General features: G+C 42.8%; 2 protein-coding genes across 2 annotated transcripts; one reads left to right on the forward strand and one right to left on the reverse strand.

Annotated features, from left to right (window-relative positions):
• The first annotated feature begins 6474 nt into the window (after window positions 1-6474).
• On the forward strand, window positions 6475-7443 carry NDHS (NAD(P)H-quinone oxidoreductase subunit S). Its single transcript, XM_010249566.3, has one exon. It carries the CDS (start codon window positions 6536-6538, stop codon window positions 7241-7243), a length of 708 nt encoding a protein of 235 aa, XP_010247868.1. The 5' UTR covers window positions 6475-6535; the 3' UTR covers window positions 7244-7443.
• Window positions 7444-11999: 4556 nt separating this feature from the next.
• On the reverse strand, window positions 12000-13190 carry LOC104590814 (germin-like protein 5-1). The gene is made up of 2 exons (XM_010249567.3): window positions 13023-13190; window positions 12000-12738 (listed from the first exon to the last, which is right to left on the reverse strand). The coding sequence occupies exons 1-2, from the start codon at window positions 13126-13128 to the stop codon at window positions 12194-12196; spliced, it is 651 nt and encodes a 216-aa protein (XP_010247869.1). The 5' UTR covers window positions 13129-13190; the 3' UTR covers window positions 12000-12193.

Here is a 13190-nt window from a genome sequence, read left to right on the forward strand (position 1 = left end):
GTGCATACTCCAGTTTCGTGACGCTTGGGCTGTGCAGAACTATTCCGGCTCCGCTGACCTGCTGGTTCGAGGAGCCATCTACTTGAAGGATCCAGGGATCCTCATCCCAGTTCGCGCTTGGCCTAACTAGGAGAGGTGCCACACTGGCTACTACCTCACGGTGTTCAGACTCAACTGGCCTGGGAGCTCCGGGCTCGCCCGAGCTAGGGGCCTCGTGCTCAACCGGCCTAGGGACTTCGGAGCTGAAAGTGCACTCGACAACGAAATCTGGTAAGGTTTGGGCCTTAATAGCAGTTCGCAGCTTATATTGGAGGTCGTACTCGCTGAGATCAATGGCCCACTTTGTTAGTCGACCAGAGACCTCGGGCTTGAATAGAACTTGCCTCAGGGGTTTGTTGGTGAGGACGATAACAATATGAGCTTGAAAGTATGGACAGAGCTTTCGGGCTGCAATAACTAGTGCATACTCCAACTTTTCTATCTCTAGATATCTCGTTTATGCTCCCTACAACACTTTACTAACATAGTAGATAGGTCATTGGACCCGATCTACTTCTTTTATTAGTACCGAGCTGACCACTTCGTCACTTGTCGAGAGGTACAGCTCTAAAACATCGCCCTCTTTAGGCCGGGTTAAGACCGGTATGCCAGTAAGGTACTTTTTGAGCTCGTCAAACGCGAGCTAACAATCTTGGGTCCATTCAAACCCTCTGCTTTTGATTGCTTTAAAGAAAGGTAGTCAACAACCTGCTGACTTGGACATGAAGCAGCTCAGGGCGGCTATCCGGCCATTCAGCCTCTGAACCTCCTTCATTTTTCGAGGTGGTCTCATATCTAAGATGGCCTTTATTTTGTCCGGGTTGACTTCAATGCCGCGCCGGTTTACGATGTATCCCAGAAATTTACCCGAGGTGACACCAAAGACACTTATTCGGGTTTAGCTTCATATTGAATCTATGCAGGATTTCAAAAACTAAATTCAAGTCTTGTATTAAATCACATGAGAGTTGGGTTTTGACGACCATGTCGTCTACATAACATTCTACTTTTTGGCCAATTAATGGCTCAAACAGTTTGTTTACAAGTCTTTGAAAGGTCGCCCCAACATTTTTTTAGCCCAAAGGGCATGACCTTGTAGCAGTACAGGCCAAGCTCGGTTATGAAGGCAGTCTTTTCTTCATCTGTCGGGTCCATCCTGATCTGGTTGTAGCCCGAATAGGCATCTAGAAAGCTCAGCAACTCATGCCCCGAGGTCACGTCCACCAGACGGTCGATTATGGGGAGTGGGAAGCAGTCCTTTGGGCAAGCTCGATTCAAGTCGGTGTTGTCGACGCACATGCGCCATTTACCGTTAGCCTTTTTCACCAGAATGGGGTTGGCCACCCAGCTCGGGTAGTGGACTTCCCTGATAAAATCAGCTTCAAGGAGCTTCCTGACCTCCTCGTCGACTGCCCTCCATCGCTCTGGGGCTAGGTTGCGTTTCTTCTGTCTAATGGGCCAAACTACATAATCAGTATTAAGTTTATGAGTTATGATGCTGGGGTCTATGCCGGACATTTCTGCCGCATACCATGCAAAAACATCTAAATTTTCAAGTAAAAAGCGTACCAGTTTAGATCGTAGAGGCTCCTCAATGGAAGCGCCGATCTAAAGAGTTTGGGATGGGTCCTCCGCCGAGGCTGAGATGGAGACGGTCTCTTCTGTGGGCGCAACTCGTTCCTCGCTCTGCTCTGTAGGTCACTCCAACTCGAGGTCATCGACCACCTTGGCTTTTCCCTTGAGGACGGCGACGTAGCATTTGCGAGACTCAAGCTGGTCACCTCGCACTACCTCGATGCCGAAGTCCGTTGGGAACTTTATGGCCAAGTAGTAGGTAGACACTACAGCCTGTAAGGCATGGGTAATCGGCTGACCTACTATGGCGTTGTATGGGAAGGGGGTTGCGACCACTAAGAAATCGTGGTTGAGCCTCACTATGCTAGGCCAGGTGCCGACTTCCACAGGTACTGTTACCCTTCCTAGGGGCCGAACTTCCTCTCCGTTGAAGCCTACCAAGGGAGTGTTCGCGGGCTTTAGGTCGCACTCCTAAAGCTGGAGTTGGTCGAAGGCCACTTTGAAGAAGATGTATGCTGAGCTGCCTGGATCGATAAGGACACGCCTGACTTCGAAGTCGTTGATCTTCACCTTTATGACGAGTGCGTCATCATGGGGGTAGTGGACCCCGTGCGCGTCATCTTCTGTGAAGAAGATGGGGTCTTCCAACCTTGGCCACTTTGGGGGTTCTGCTCTTCCCTGGCAGCTTCGCGAGCTGCAGCTGAGGTACAGCCCGCCACAATCGAGCCTCCAACTATGACATGGATGGTCCCTTGAATTGGTCTCTCTTCGGGGGGCTGCTTCTGTGGCTGTTTCGCTTGTCTGCTGGACTCGGGAGCATCTCTACTCTGCTCCCCTTGCCGACCTGCTTTATTATTATTATTATTACTTTGTACAAAATTTCTCAAATATCCGCGACGGATGAGTTCTTCTATCTCATCGTGGAGGTTTTTACAACTTTTGGTACTATGACCGTGATCTTTATGAAAGATACAATACAAATTTTTATTCCTGGCGTTAGGGTTGGCCTTCAGCCGAGGTGGCCACTTCACGTACGGAGCGTCCTTGATCGCCATGAGGATCTCGGCCCGCTTCGCGTTGAGGGGTGTATAGTCCCTTTCTGCTACTGGAGCTCGGAAAGGCTGATTTGGCTTTGCCCCCGAGTTTGGTCCTTCTTCTTCCTGCTGTCTCCCTGAGACGGGGGTTCTGGTTCCCTCTTTCTTTTTTCTGGGGCCTGCTCACCCTTCTAGTTGATTTCCTCCTCTGTTCCAATGAACCGATCCGCGAGCTTGAGGAACTCGGTCACGGTTTTGGGTTGATTGACAACTACGTGCCACTTGAACTCTTTGTGGGTGATACCTCGCTTGGATGCGGTGCGGCGAACTACGGGATCCAGGTCGGGTATCTGCAAGCAAGCATCGCTGAACCACTTGATGTAGCTCCGAATAGACTCCCCTTCCTTTTGGACTATGCCGAGGAGGCTTTCCTAAGTTCGTGGGCACCTTTTGCTGGTGACGAAGTGGGAGGTGAAAACTTGCACGAATTGCGCCCAGCTTCTTACCGAACCGGGCGCGAGGTTTCGGTACTAGGTGTGGGCTACTCCTTTGAAAGTGGTAGAAAAGGCCACGCACATGCAAGACTCGCTAGCTCTTGCCAGGTGCATCTGGGACTGGAAGGCGTCCACGTGGTCATTTGGATCGAAGGATTTGTCATACTTGTCTAGTGGAGGGAGCTTGAAGTCCCTTGGCATGGGGACAGCGAGGAGTTCTGGAGATAATGGGGAAGAAACTGAGAGGAGAGGGGTAGCTTTCACTTCACTTGAGCATACCTCCTCTTTTCCTTTGAGCTCGGGAGAGACTTGGGTAGCAATTCGGCGAGCTCGCCGACATCTTCGCTGCTGTTTTGCTAGCTCGGCATTGGTGCTTGATGCTTCAGTGTCGCCGAGTTCGACGGGCTCAAACTGCTGGTGGTGGCTCTGAACCGAAGGGCCCTGCCTATAGTCTGCGATTAGGACCTCGAACGGGTTCTCCAAGAGCAGGAGCTCGAACCGCGAAGGCTGGGGCGATACGGGCTTGGTTGGCTGGGAGGCCCCCGACCTACCTACAGGCTGTGAGGCAGGGGTGGCTGGCCTCTCCTTCCAGCTATGGGAAGAGTCTTGACTCTTGGCGGGATCCTGGGCCTGGGAAGCCTCTCCCCAGCGAGTTCGTTCGCTCCGGCGGGAGGGATTGGTCTGCTTCATGGCCGGATGCCGAGGGGGAAGCGACGGCTGGGCCTGAGGCAAAGAAGGAAACTGCTGCTGATATTGGTACTGGGAGACTTGGTGCAACACTTGTTGTTGATAGAGTTGGAATTGTTGCATTTGATCTTGCATGGCTCGCATGCACTACATTAAGTCCTCCAACTGGTTCGGGTTGGTCGCTGGGGGCACAACCGAGGGTTCAACAAAGGTTGCTGCAATTGTGAAAGGGAGTGCAGCGACCGCGGGTGCCACAGTGAGGGGCACGTTCAAACTGGGGACTCCGTCCACGGAGAGGGGGACAGTGAACTACCCAATACAGACAGTAGGAAGTTGGGGCTGCTCTCCAGAGGCGTTCTGGCTGGCACCACGTCCGACGTTGCTGGAGGAAGCCATGAATGCTGAGTTTTCAGAAAAAGAAACTGTAAAAGCTTAAAGTAAGGCTTTTAGAAATGTATTCCCACAGACGGCGCCAAATGATGCGGCACGATCTGGGCACTCCCAGCTAGCTGCTAACTGGCTCCTTGCTGGCAACGAATGGCACCTAAGAAGACGAAGGTGAAGGATTCCTAGAGGATTTGCCCGGTGGGAATGCTCCGAAGCTTAAGTTAGAACGCTGGGGAGGAAGAAAAGAGTGTAAAAGGCTAAGAGTGTAGGTCGCGCTAGATCACTGTGTCTCAAGATTAGCTCGTGAGCCAGTAAGATAATTCAAGTTCAGATGATAATCCAAAAGTCCTCTCCCCTTCGCTAAAAGGGCTTTTATAGGGGTGTTCCTGTCAAATTGGGCGTAACCGCCACTGGGCTCCTGTCGCAGCCGTTACCTGCCAGGGCTGTGCAGGTGATCGTTACAACGTACTACCCGCTTGGATGAGTAACACGTCCCGAAGGGACAGGCATGCCACCATCTGTCGAGAGACGTGGGTGCAGACTGTCAAATGGGCAGGGACTACGCCGTTAGTCGAGAGACGTGGTGCAGTCTGACGGGTACGGTCTTGTCAGATAGAAGCTTCCTAAGAGCGTCGCGTTGCCCACTCACGAACTACTTGATAGCGAGCTACCCTGTCGCATAGCGAGCTATCTTTGCCGCGAGCTACTTTGCCCCGAGCTCCTAGGGATACTTCAAGGTGGCCCTCATTGAGATCGTCTTTGGGGCAGTTCTTCTGCCTAAGTGTTGGAGCGAGCTGGTTACCCTAGCTCACGAGCTGAAATAGTCTTGGAGTATTCCCTTCTCAGTGGCTCGGGGGACCTGGAGCTCGCGTTGTAGCGAGCTCCCCCTACAATGAGCTATAACGTAGCGAGCTATTCTGCAGGCTCGTTACTTAGTTGCAGTCAGGCTGTGGTGCTGAGCTATTGCTCGTGCTGAGTCAGGTCCACGTGTCATCGTTTCAATGGGTCGGGTCAAATCATCCTCCCTCAGTTCCATTAACCATTAGTTTTTTATATTGGTTAACCGAAACCAAAACGATACCTTTAGTTTTTTTAAAACACTGAATCGAAACTGAACCAATTGATTCGGTTAATCAATTTTTCGGTTTTTTTTTTCTCACCTCTAACCATTGTAGAAGGCAGGTCATCATGGGCTCTCACCAGCTCTGATGTTGAAATTAGAGCCTTGTTAAGAGGATTGCATGTGGCCCTTTCAAATGGCATAGCACGTTTAGACGTTTAATAGACTCTTTTGATTATTATATATTTTGTACATATTTTAAGGCAGTCAATCAGAAACTCATCTTTTTGCTTATATATGTGTAAGGGTAAGCTTAAGTTACACTATAACTCCAAATATTCCCCGCATGTAACCTTTTTTATCTGAATTTAATTTCCCCTTTTTGCTAAAAAATAGTAGTTGGCTTTGGGCTTTATTAATGGGCTTTGTTAATCTGCAAGTTAGTGGTCTCTCTTCTTGGAAGGATAGGTGTTCAAATGTAGGTGAGCCACATGTCTGATTATAGGAGGTTTTGGCTTGAAATCCTTCCTTTAAAAATCGTCAAATCCAAGATTTGATCCTATTTGGTCTAATTCGAATCACCCTTATCTGGTTCGATATATTATATATTTATTTATATAAATATAAATATAAATAATATTATTTATTTAAAAATATATTATTTATATTTTATTTTTGTAAAGTTGTTGTATTATTTATTTATTTTATAAAAAATATATATAATAAAAATAATTACAAAACTATTTATATTTTTTGTTTTTTATTTAAATTAGTATATTTTATTTTTTGAATAATTTATTAATTTAAAAAAATAAGTTGGATCGGATCACATCCGAAGATCTGACTTTCGGATCGGATCCGCCATGAACATTACGAATCGCATTCGGATATATCTTAGTTCGAATCCGACTTGATTCATTTGAATCCGAGTGTCTTATATATGATAACATAACATGAGTCCCCACTTTTATAACAGAAAAGTACTGTTAGGCTCAATGCAGATTTCTGATTTCCAGTGCAGCAATGGGCACTTTCATAATGAGATGATGTTGTAACTTGTTATTGGCAGGATTTCCCAATTCAGATGTCCTTGCTTTTGCTTACCTGTTTCATCCATTTTAACAAGAATGTTTCACATAATGCCACGTGTAATTTAAGATCAGCTTAGATGACGAGTCAACAAAACAAAACCACGTCTGTGGCTGAGAAAAACGAAGCTCTGTCTGTTCCCTCCCTGCCTAAACTCCTAATTGCTAACCATGACGTCCTTCACCCTGCCGAGCCTTCAAAGCCCACTCTTCCAGAAATCTAAATTTCTTGGTGATCCCCATTTCCCCAGTTCTATCAAACCATCCTTCAGAGTCTCAAAAGCCTTCTATTTAAAACCCATATCCAAGTTCAACCTCTCTGAAATTATGGGAGGCAGAGGCCTCTGCAATGGTGAGAAAGGCGTGCAAAAGGAGCTCCTAAGAACAATCGAACAAGTCCCACCCGGAACTTCTTCGAACCCAGAACCTTCTTCCTCTTCTGATGCACTATCCACGTTCAAAATTCCTGAAAACGCTTTCGAAAAGGAGTTGCTAGGCCTCACTGGGGGGTTCCCTGGTGGTGAGAAAGGTTTGAAGAGCTTCATCGAGAAGAATCCACCTCCCAAGAAACCAGATTCTGCTTCAGCTGAGGAATTGGCAATTGGGTTCCCAAGATCGAAGCCGAAACCACCTGAATTGCCTCTTTTGATGCCGGGTATGATGGCTATAGTGAAGAACCCTACAAACCCATTTTATATGTACTGTGGGATCGTTCAGAGAGTTACTGACGGCAAGGCCGGTGTTCTTTTCGAGGGAGGAAACTGGGATAAGCTTATCACTTTCAGGCTTGATGAACTTGAACGGAGGGAGAAGGGTCCTCCCATGGTGAATCCCAAGTCTGTTGTTCTCGAGTCTGTTGTTCTTCAGAAGGAATCATGATTAGTTTGAGGTATTTGGCAACTTTTTTCTATTTAGTTGTAGTTTGTGTGTGTGTACGCGACTTCCGAAATGAGGTAATTGTCTGCTCTGGACCTCTGGTTCTCCTAATTTGTATATTTCATGGTTGCTGAATTGTAAATTAACCTGTATGCTACATTCCTTTCTATTAAATAATACTGAATAGCAACTATTTTAATTTACTGGATTAAATTTCCTTTCAATGAATGGATGCTCGTTTGAGGAATGGATCAGTAATGGTACTTGCCAATTGGATGTAGGTAGAAATGGCCCCTATCAAATCACTCTGCAATAGTGAATCACTTCTAGTCACATAGAAAATCTTATCTTCTTTGTTTTTTTTTTTTTTTTTCGTTGTAAAGAACAGGGATTTTATTAATCATTCAATCAATAATACAATCTCTGATAACAAGATCAAGAATGCTTAGATTATTTGATGGAGATTAAGGCATTCCAATAACAATTGTTAAAACAAAGTTTCTTTGTCTATGTACAAAAACATTCTAGTAATGTAGAAATCTTTTAGGCTTGCTGAGGATACCTTGGTATATCAGAAATGGAATCTTGGCTTTCAGTCACCATTTCCGGATATTTATTTACCTCCTAGGGATCCAATTACACCATCAGAAATTTACATTCAATCGCCACAGCTTCGGCAATCCCATTCTGATGGCAAGGGCCTCAGCTACTTTAATTGACAAGTAGCTCACCTTCCAGTCTCTAGCCGAGATCATCCCACATAGATTCCCCTTAAAATAAAGCCAATAATAGCTTCTTTAATCTCTTCCTTGCAGGCCGCATCAAAGTTTTCAGCCAACCTTCAGGAGGTAGTCACCATCTTACTTCTCATACCAGAATCCTTTTCAGGCTCAAAGCTTCCCACTTCAGTCTAATCCCTCCACTCCTTCACTATCTTGTTCACTAATTTGCCTGGTTCTATTATCATCACTGTTATAGCAGAACTTATTCCTTGCCTTCCAAAGGTTCCAACAAACAAAGCATCTAAGAGCATTTATGTTTTTTTCCTCATCCCTTTTATACGTAAAAATCCAATCCATCAATTTGACACCTACTATCAATTCTTTTCTAAAGGAAAGAACAGTCCAAAACCAAACAGCTCTTGCATGAGGTCACAAAAACAGCAAGTGTTCAGTCAATTCATCTTATTATTAACACCGTATACAGTCTGTCTCCACACTAATGCCCCTTTTTGCCAACAAACAAATGACAGAAACAGCATTTTACATGTACCTCCAAATGATTTATTTTTTTAAACAATTTTCAACAGATCATCCAAACCACTATTTAGTTCTGTTCTGTTGTTCCTTCATCTACTTGAAAATCTAGGTGATATCCTGACCTAACTGAGTAGCTCCCAGACTTCCTTGCTCCCCAAACCAAATGGTCAGGCCACCATTCCAGCTCATTGGAATGCTGAGAATAGCTTTCTGCTCCTCTTCTCTAAACAGAGCTTGAACTCTGTACATTGCAACTTCTGCTAGAACAGTAGAACTGCTAATCAAGTTTTCTTATCATCTATCTAAAATGTGAATTTTTTCTTCTGATACTAAAGAGCTCATTAGGTCTCAAATCTGATCCTCTATTCCCCTACCATTGGAACTCCTTGTTTTACACACTCATCCAATATCTGTTGTCACTAAAATATTTCAGATACCAAGCCGTCAAATCACGCTAACTGAAATGTATGATCTAGTAATGCAAGAACTTCAATTGAAGAAAAACCATGAAACTGGTTGTAAAGTTAAGTCTTTTTGAAATTTACTTTTCATAATGAAAATTGAAATAACTTGTTATAGTAACTTTTGGACTTACTATTCATAGTCACAATTTACATGAGGCAGAACTTTGCTAGTTACTATTGTCTTACACAATTTACATTATTATCTTTTGTCTTACACCTAGGCCTTGTTTTTTTATCAGTTGGACACCATAATTTCAACTCAAGGTTATGGTTGCCCAAGTACTACACTGTGGATAATCAGTGTATACCACCTCCAATCATCTGGCCAAATAAAGACAATTTTACCTTTATTTTTATTCTAGAAAGCTTGATTCAGATTTCTTGTGCATAATTGTTTTCAAGGAAAAGCATTATGAGCTGAGAAAAAGTTGCAGCAGATAAAATTAAATGAAATAAAAGTTCAGGAAATTGAATTTCCTATTCCCAAGTGAATTTACAAGAAGTCGAACGGAAAGATGGGGCTTCCTGTTCCCGCCTTTAATGGGAAGATGATGGGGTGAAAATTTACTTGGGTGGGTAGGTTGGGTTTAGAGTCCCACGTTTAAGGGTGAACACAAGAGCTGACTCAACTGGAGGTAAATTCCTCAAAAAATTGCAAACTCTTCAGCTTGGATTGAAAGAGGCTAGGCTGGGATGAGTTATTGTCTAACATTTTCTCAGTGCAATAACAGCTTTCAAAATCATTATTAGACCTAAATATTATCTGTTTTAATTTCTAGCTATAGAAGCTAGATGGTGTTTCAATGTTTCAACTAGATACTATGTAAAAAGCTGCATTATGTGTGGCACACCAATCCATGCGTAGTTTGAAAGAATGCTATAGGGTTTAATTGGAAACTACTTGGAGGTGGAAAACAAAGCAAATTGATCATATAGTAATCTAATATAGGTCTATTTAACCATTGGCCCATCCTTGCCGTCAGAATAATTGGTCCATGAATGCTTTCTGTCTTTTGCCTGCTTAAACAATAAACTTTTGTGTTGGTACATGTTATCTTTGTCGATGTTAATTTAACTGTCAATAAAATGTAATGCCATGTGATTGATGATTTAACAACAAGCCCGAAATAAGTGTTTATTTTAAAAATAAGGACTTATTTTTTAAGTTTTTTTTAAGTGCTCATACAATAAGCACTCATCAATTTTTTTCTTCCAAAATTATCCCTAGTTGAGTTTTAAAATACCACTTATAATATTATCCCTAGTTGAATTTTATAAAAACAATTTTACGAAAGCACTTTTATAAAAGTATTTTTTATGAAAGCACTTTTATAAAAGTACTTTTACGAAAGCACTTTTATAAAAGTACTTTTACGAAAGCACTTTTAAGAAAGTACTTTTATGAAAACACTTATGAAAGTATTTTTATGAAAGCACTTTTATGAAAGCAATTTTATGAAAGCATTTTTATGAAAGTACTTTTACAAAAGCACTTTTATGAAAGTACTTCTATGAAAGCACTTTTACGAAAGTACTTTTACGAAAGCACTTTTATGAAAGCAGTATTTTCACAAAGTACTTTTATAAAAGTGCTTTCATAAAAGTACATTCACAAAAGTGCTTTTGTAAGGGTACTTTTATAAAAGTGTTTATATAAAAGTGCTTTCATAAAAGTACTTTTATAAAAGTGCTTTCGCAAAAGTACTTTCATAAAACTGTTTTTATAAAAGTACTTTCATAAAAGTGTTTTTATAAAAATAATTTAATAAAAGTGCTTTCAAGAGGTATATTTTAAAATTTGAAAGAAAATGAAAGACAAAATAGTCACAAATGCTTATTTAAGTGCTTTCTAGAAAAAAGACTATCAGACACTAAAATAAGTGTTTATTTTAAAAAATAAGCACTTGAAAAAGTCGAGTGACGAGCAGCAGCATTAACCACTCGTTCGGTTAGGTTGGGTCAATAATAGAGTCAAATCAGGAACCAACTGGAAACCCATATTAACATTTAAAACCATCCGTACTCGGAAAAAAAATATCCATACTCCATGCTCCATAGAAGAATATAAATTAACTTTTAAGTAAGCCCCAGGACCAGGAGGAGACAGGAGGGTTGCACAACATCACACCCCACCTCACCCTTATCCCTCTTAATAGGACCAATAATCACTTCGGAATTTGCTTTGGAATTTGGAGATCAGTGATTTCGAGTAGTTGACCCACTCAACCCATGACAGCACGGCAGGGTTGATTTTGTCATGGACTACAAAGTCTACAACCAATTAAGCCAGGTCGGCCCCCCTGCAGCAGCAGCCAATAATAATAATCAACAATCAGGGGGATTTTCCAAGCTTGTGTCGTTACTTATGGTGTTGTTTGGTAAGTTTTCTCGACAATCTGACAGTCAAAAGACGTAATGAATTTTTATATAACAATCTTAGCAGTCCAAAAATCGTTTGATTTGAGGCATAAAAACGAGATTTGAGCAAATGAAAAGAGGCCAAGAACTTCATATCTAACTTCTTGAAATAAGCTCGAGTTGAACTTCTCATGTTTTTCCGAGGAATGGCCTTTCAGTGGAAAGTTTTTTTCCCAACCAAATAGAAAAAGATGAAAATATGAACTATCAGACTTCTAAATAACTGACAACCCGTGCAAAAAGATACACTAAATAGGGCCTATTTTTCTACACAATTCTATCTTGGGACCAGCATTTGGTAATTGGGTATAATGGGTGATGCTCTTTTTATTTATATTCTTTTTATTTTCCTTGGGAGTTGGGAGTCCAGACTTCGATCCAGATGGAACCAACTGTATCATGTCCATGTGTATCAAGGGAACGGCATCTAATAGGCATAACATAGCACGTTTAATGAACACTTAATAAATATTCTGACAAGTGTCAAAAGTTGTTTAATTATTCGAATAAACACTTATTTAACTCATAAAAGGGTTTGTTGAATTCACACTCAAACAATAAAACAGGTAATAATTAATTAATGATGATGATGATGATGGAGCGCTTAGTGTCTGACACTTTTTAACTCATAAAATTATATTATTAGCAAGACTACAAAGTCGGAATTAATTAAAGACCAGGTCCAAAAGCATTAGCAATTAAACAAATCCAACAAATCCAGAGTCCTGACCAACAACAACAACATCCCCCCAATTCATCTGAAAGACTGATGAGCTGAGGCAGCCGGACTCGTAGCTAATTACCCTTTCCTTTTATTTCTTGGGTGCAAGCCTGGATTTGATCTTCTCAACCTCTTTGGTACCCACTTGGAAAGCTTTAGTCAACACATTGTCAGCCACGGTGGGCGATGCGGCAAACAAGGTTGCAGCAATGGATTGAGTGCCAGGCAGTTGGCTATTGAAGGCAGCGATGACAGCAGCAGGTACGTCGCCGTTGTTCTTCTGGAAGTGGACTAAACCCCTTGGAAACACAAAGATGTCACCCTTGCTGATGGTCTTGGATATGAGGACGTTAGCGGTGGTAATGAAGCCAACGTCCAATTGGCCTTCCAGGACGAATACGACCTCGGTGGCACGGGGGTGGGTGTGAGGTGGGTTTAGGCCACCCGGTGCGTAGTCGATGCGGGAGAGCGAGACGCCTAGCGTGTTGAGTCCTGGGATCTTTTGGACGTTGGCCGCGGTCACCAGAGACCCCATTGTGTTGTTGGTCTGTCCTGCCTTGCCCAGCCCGTCGAAGAAGAAATCCGCCGCGCTTACGTTGCTCGCTTCTTTACAAGCGAATCCATTCATCTTTACTCCTGTTTATCATCAATATATATTAAACACCACCACTCAAAAGCCGAAAACCATCAAGGAACAACAAAGGGTTAAGAAGTCCACAAGATTAGTTTTTTCTTTTAATAAAAAGTATATACCCAGAAGAGAAATTAAAACAGGAAAACAAAAAAAACAGAGTAAAGTTGTGCTGGGGCAATTAGGCCCAGTCAACCCCAGAGTCAAGAAATGAGATTTGCTTCTCTTTTTTGAGCTGCTTTTCCTTCTCTGAGGAAAAATGATAGTCTGTGATAAAAGAAAGAATTACCAGAATTCAGATCGGCTACACAGATGTCTTGAAGCAAGTCCGGATCTGAGGCAACTGCGCTGGAGACAAGAGCAAAGAAGACCAGAAGTGGGACGACAGCCGCCATGTTTGAGACTATAGAGAGATAGAGAGAGAGAGGGTCTTGACTTGATTGAGGAAGAAATTAAA

The sequence above is a fragment of the Nelumbo nucifera genome, chromosome 4, assembly GCF_055504915.1.
Source record: "Nelumbo nucifera cultivar China Antique chromosome 4, China Antique-T2T, whole genome shotgun sequence".
NCBI lineage: Eukaryota > Viridiplantae > Streptophyta > Magnoliopsida > Proteales > Nelumbonaceae > Nelumbo > Nelumbo nucifera.

Excerpts from the sequence above, each read along its gene's own strand:
- NDHS (XM_010249566.3), top strand. The coding sequence starts at position 6,536 with ATGACGTCCTTCACCCTGCCGAGCCTTCAAAGCCCACTCTTCCAGAAA.
- LOC104590814 (XM_010249567.3), bottom strand. The coding sequence starts at position 13,128 with ATGGCGGCTGTCGTCCCACTTCTGGTCTTCTTTGCTCTTGTCTCCAGC. Across the intron at positions 12,739-13,022 it reads TGTAGCCGATCTGAATTCTG|GAGTAAAGATGAATGGATTC; the intron begins GTAATTCTTTCT and ends GATGATAAACAG.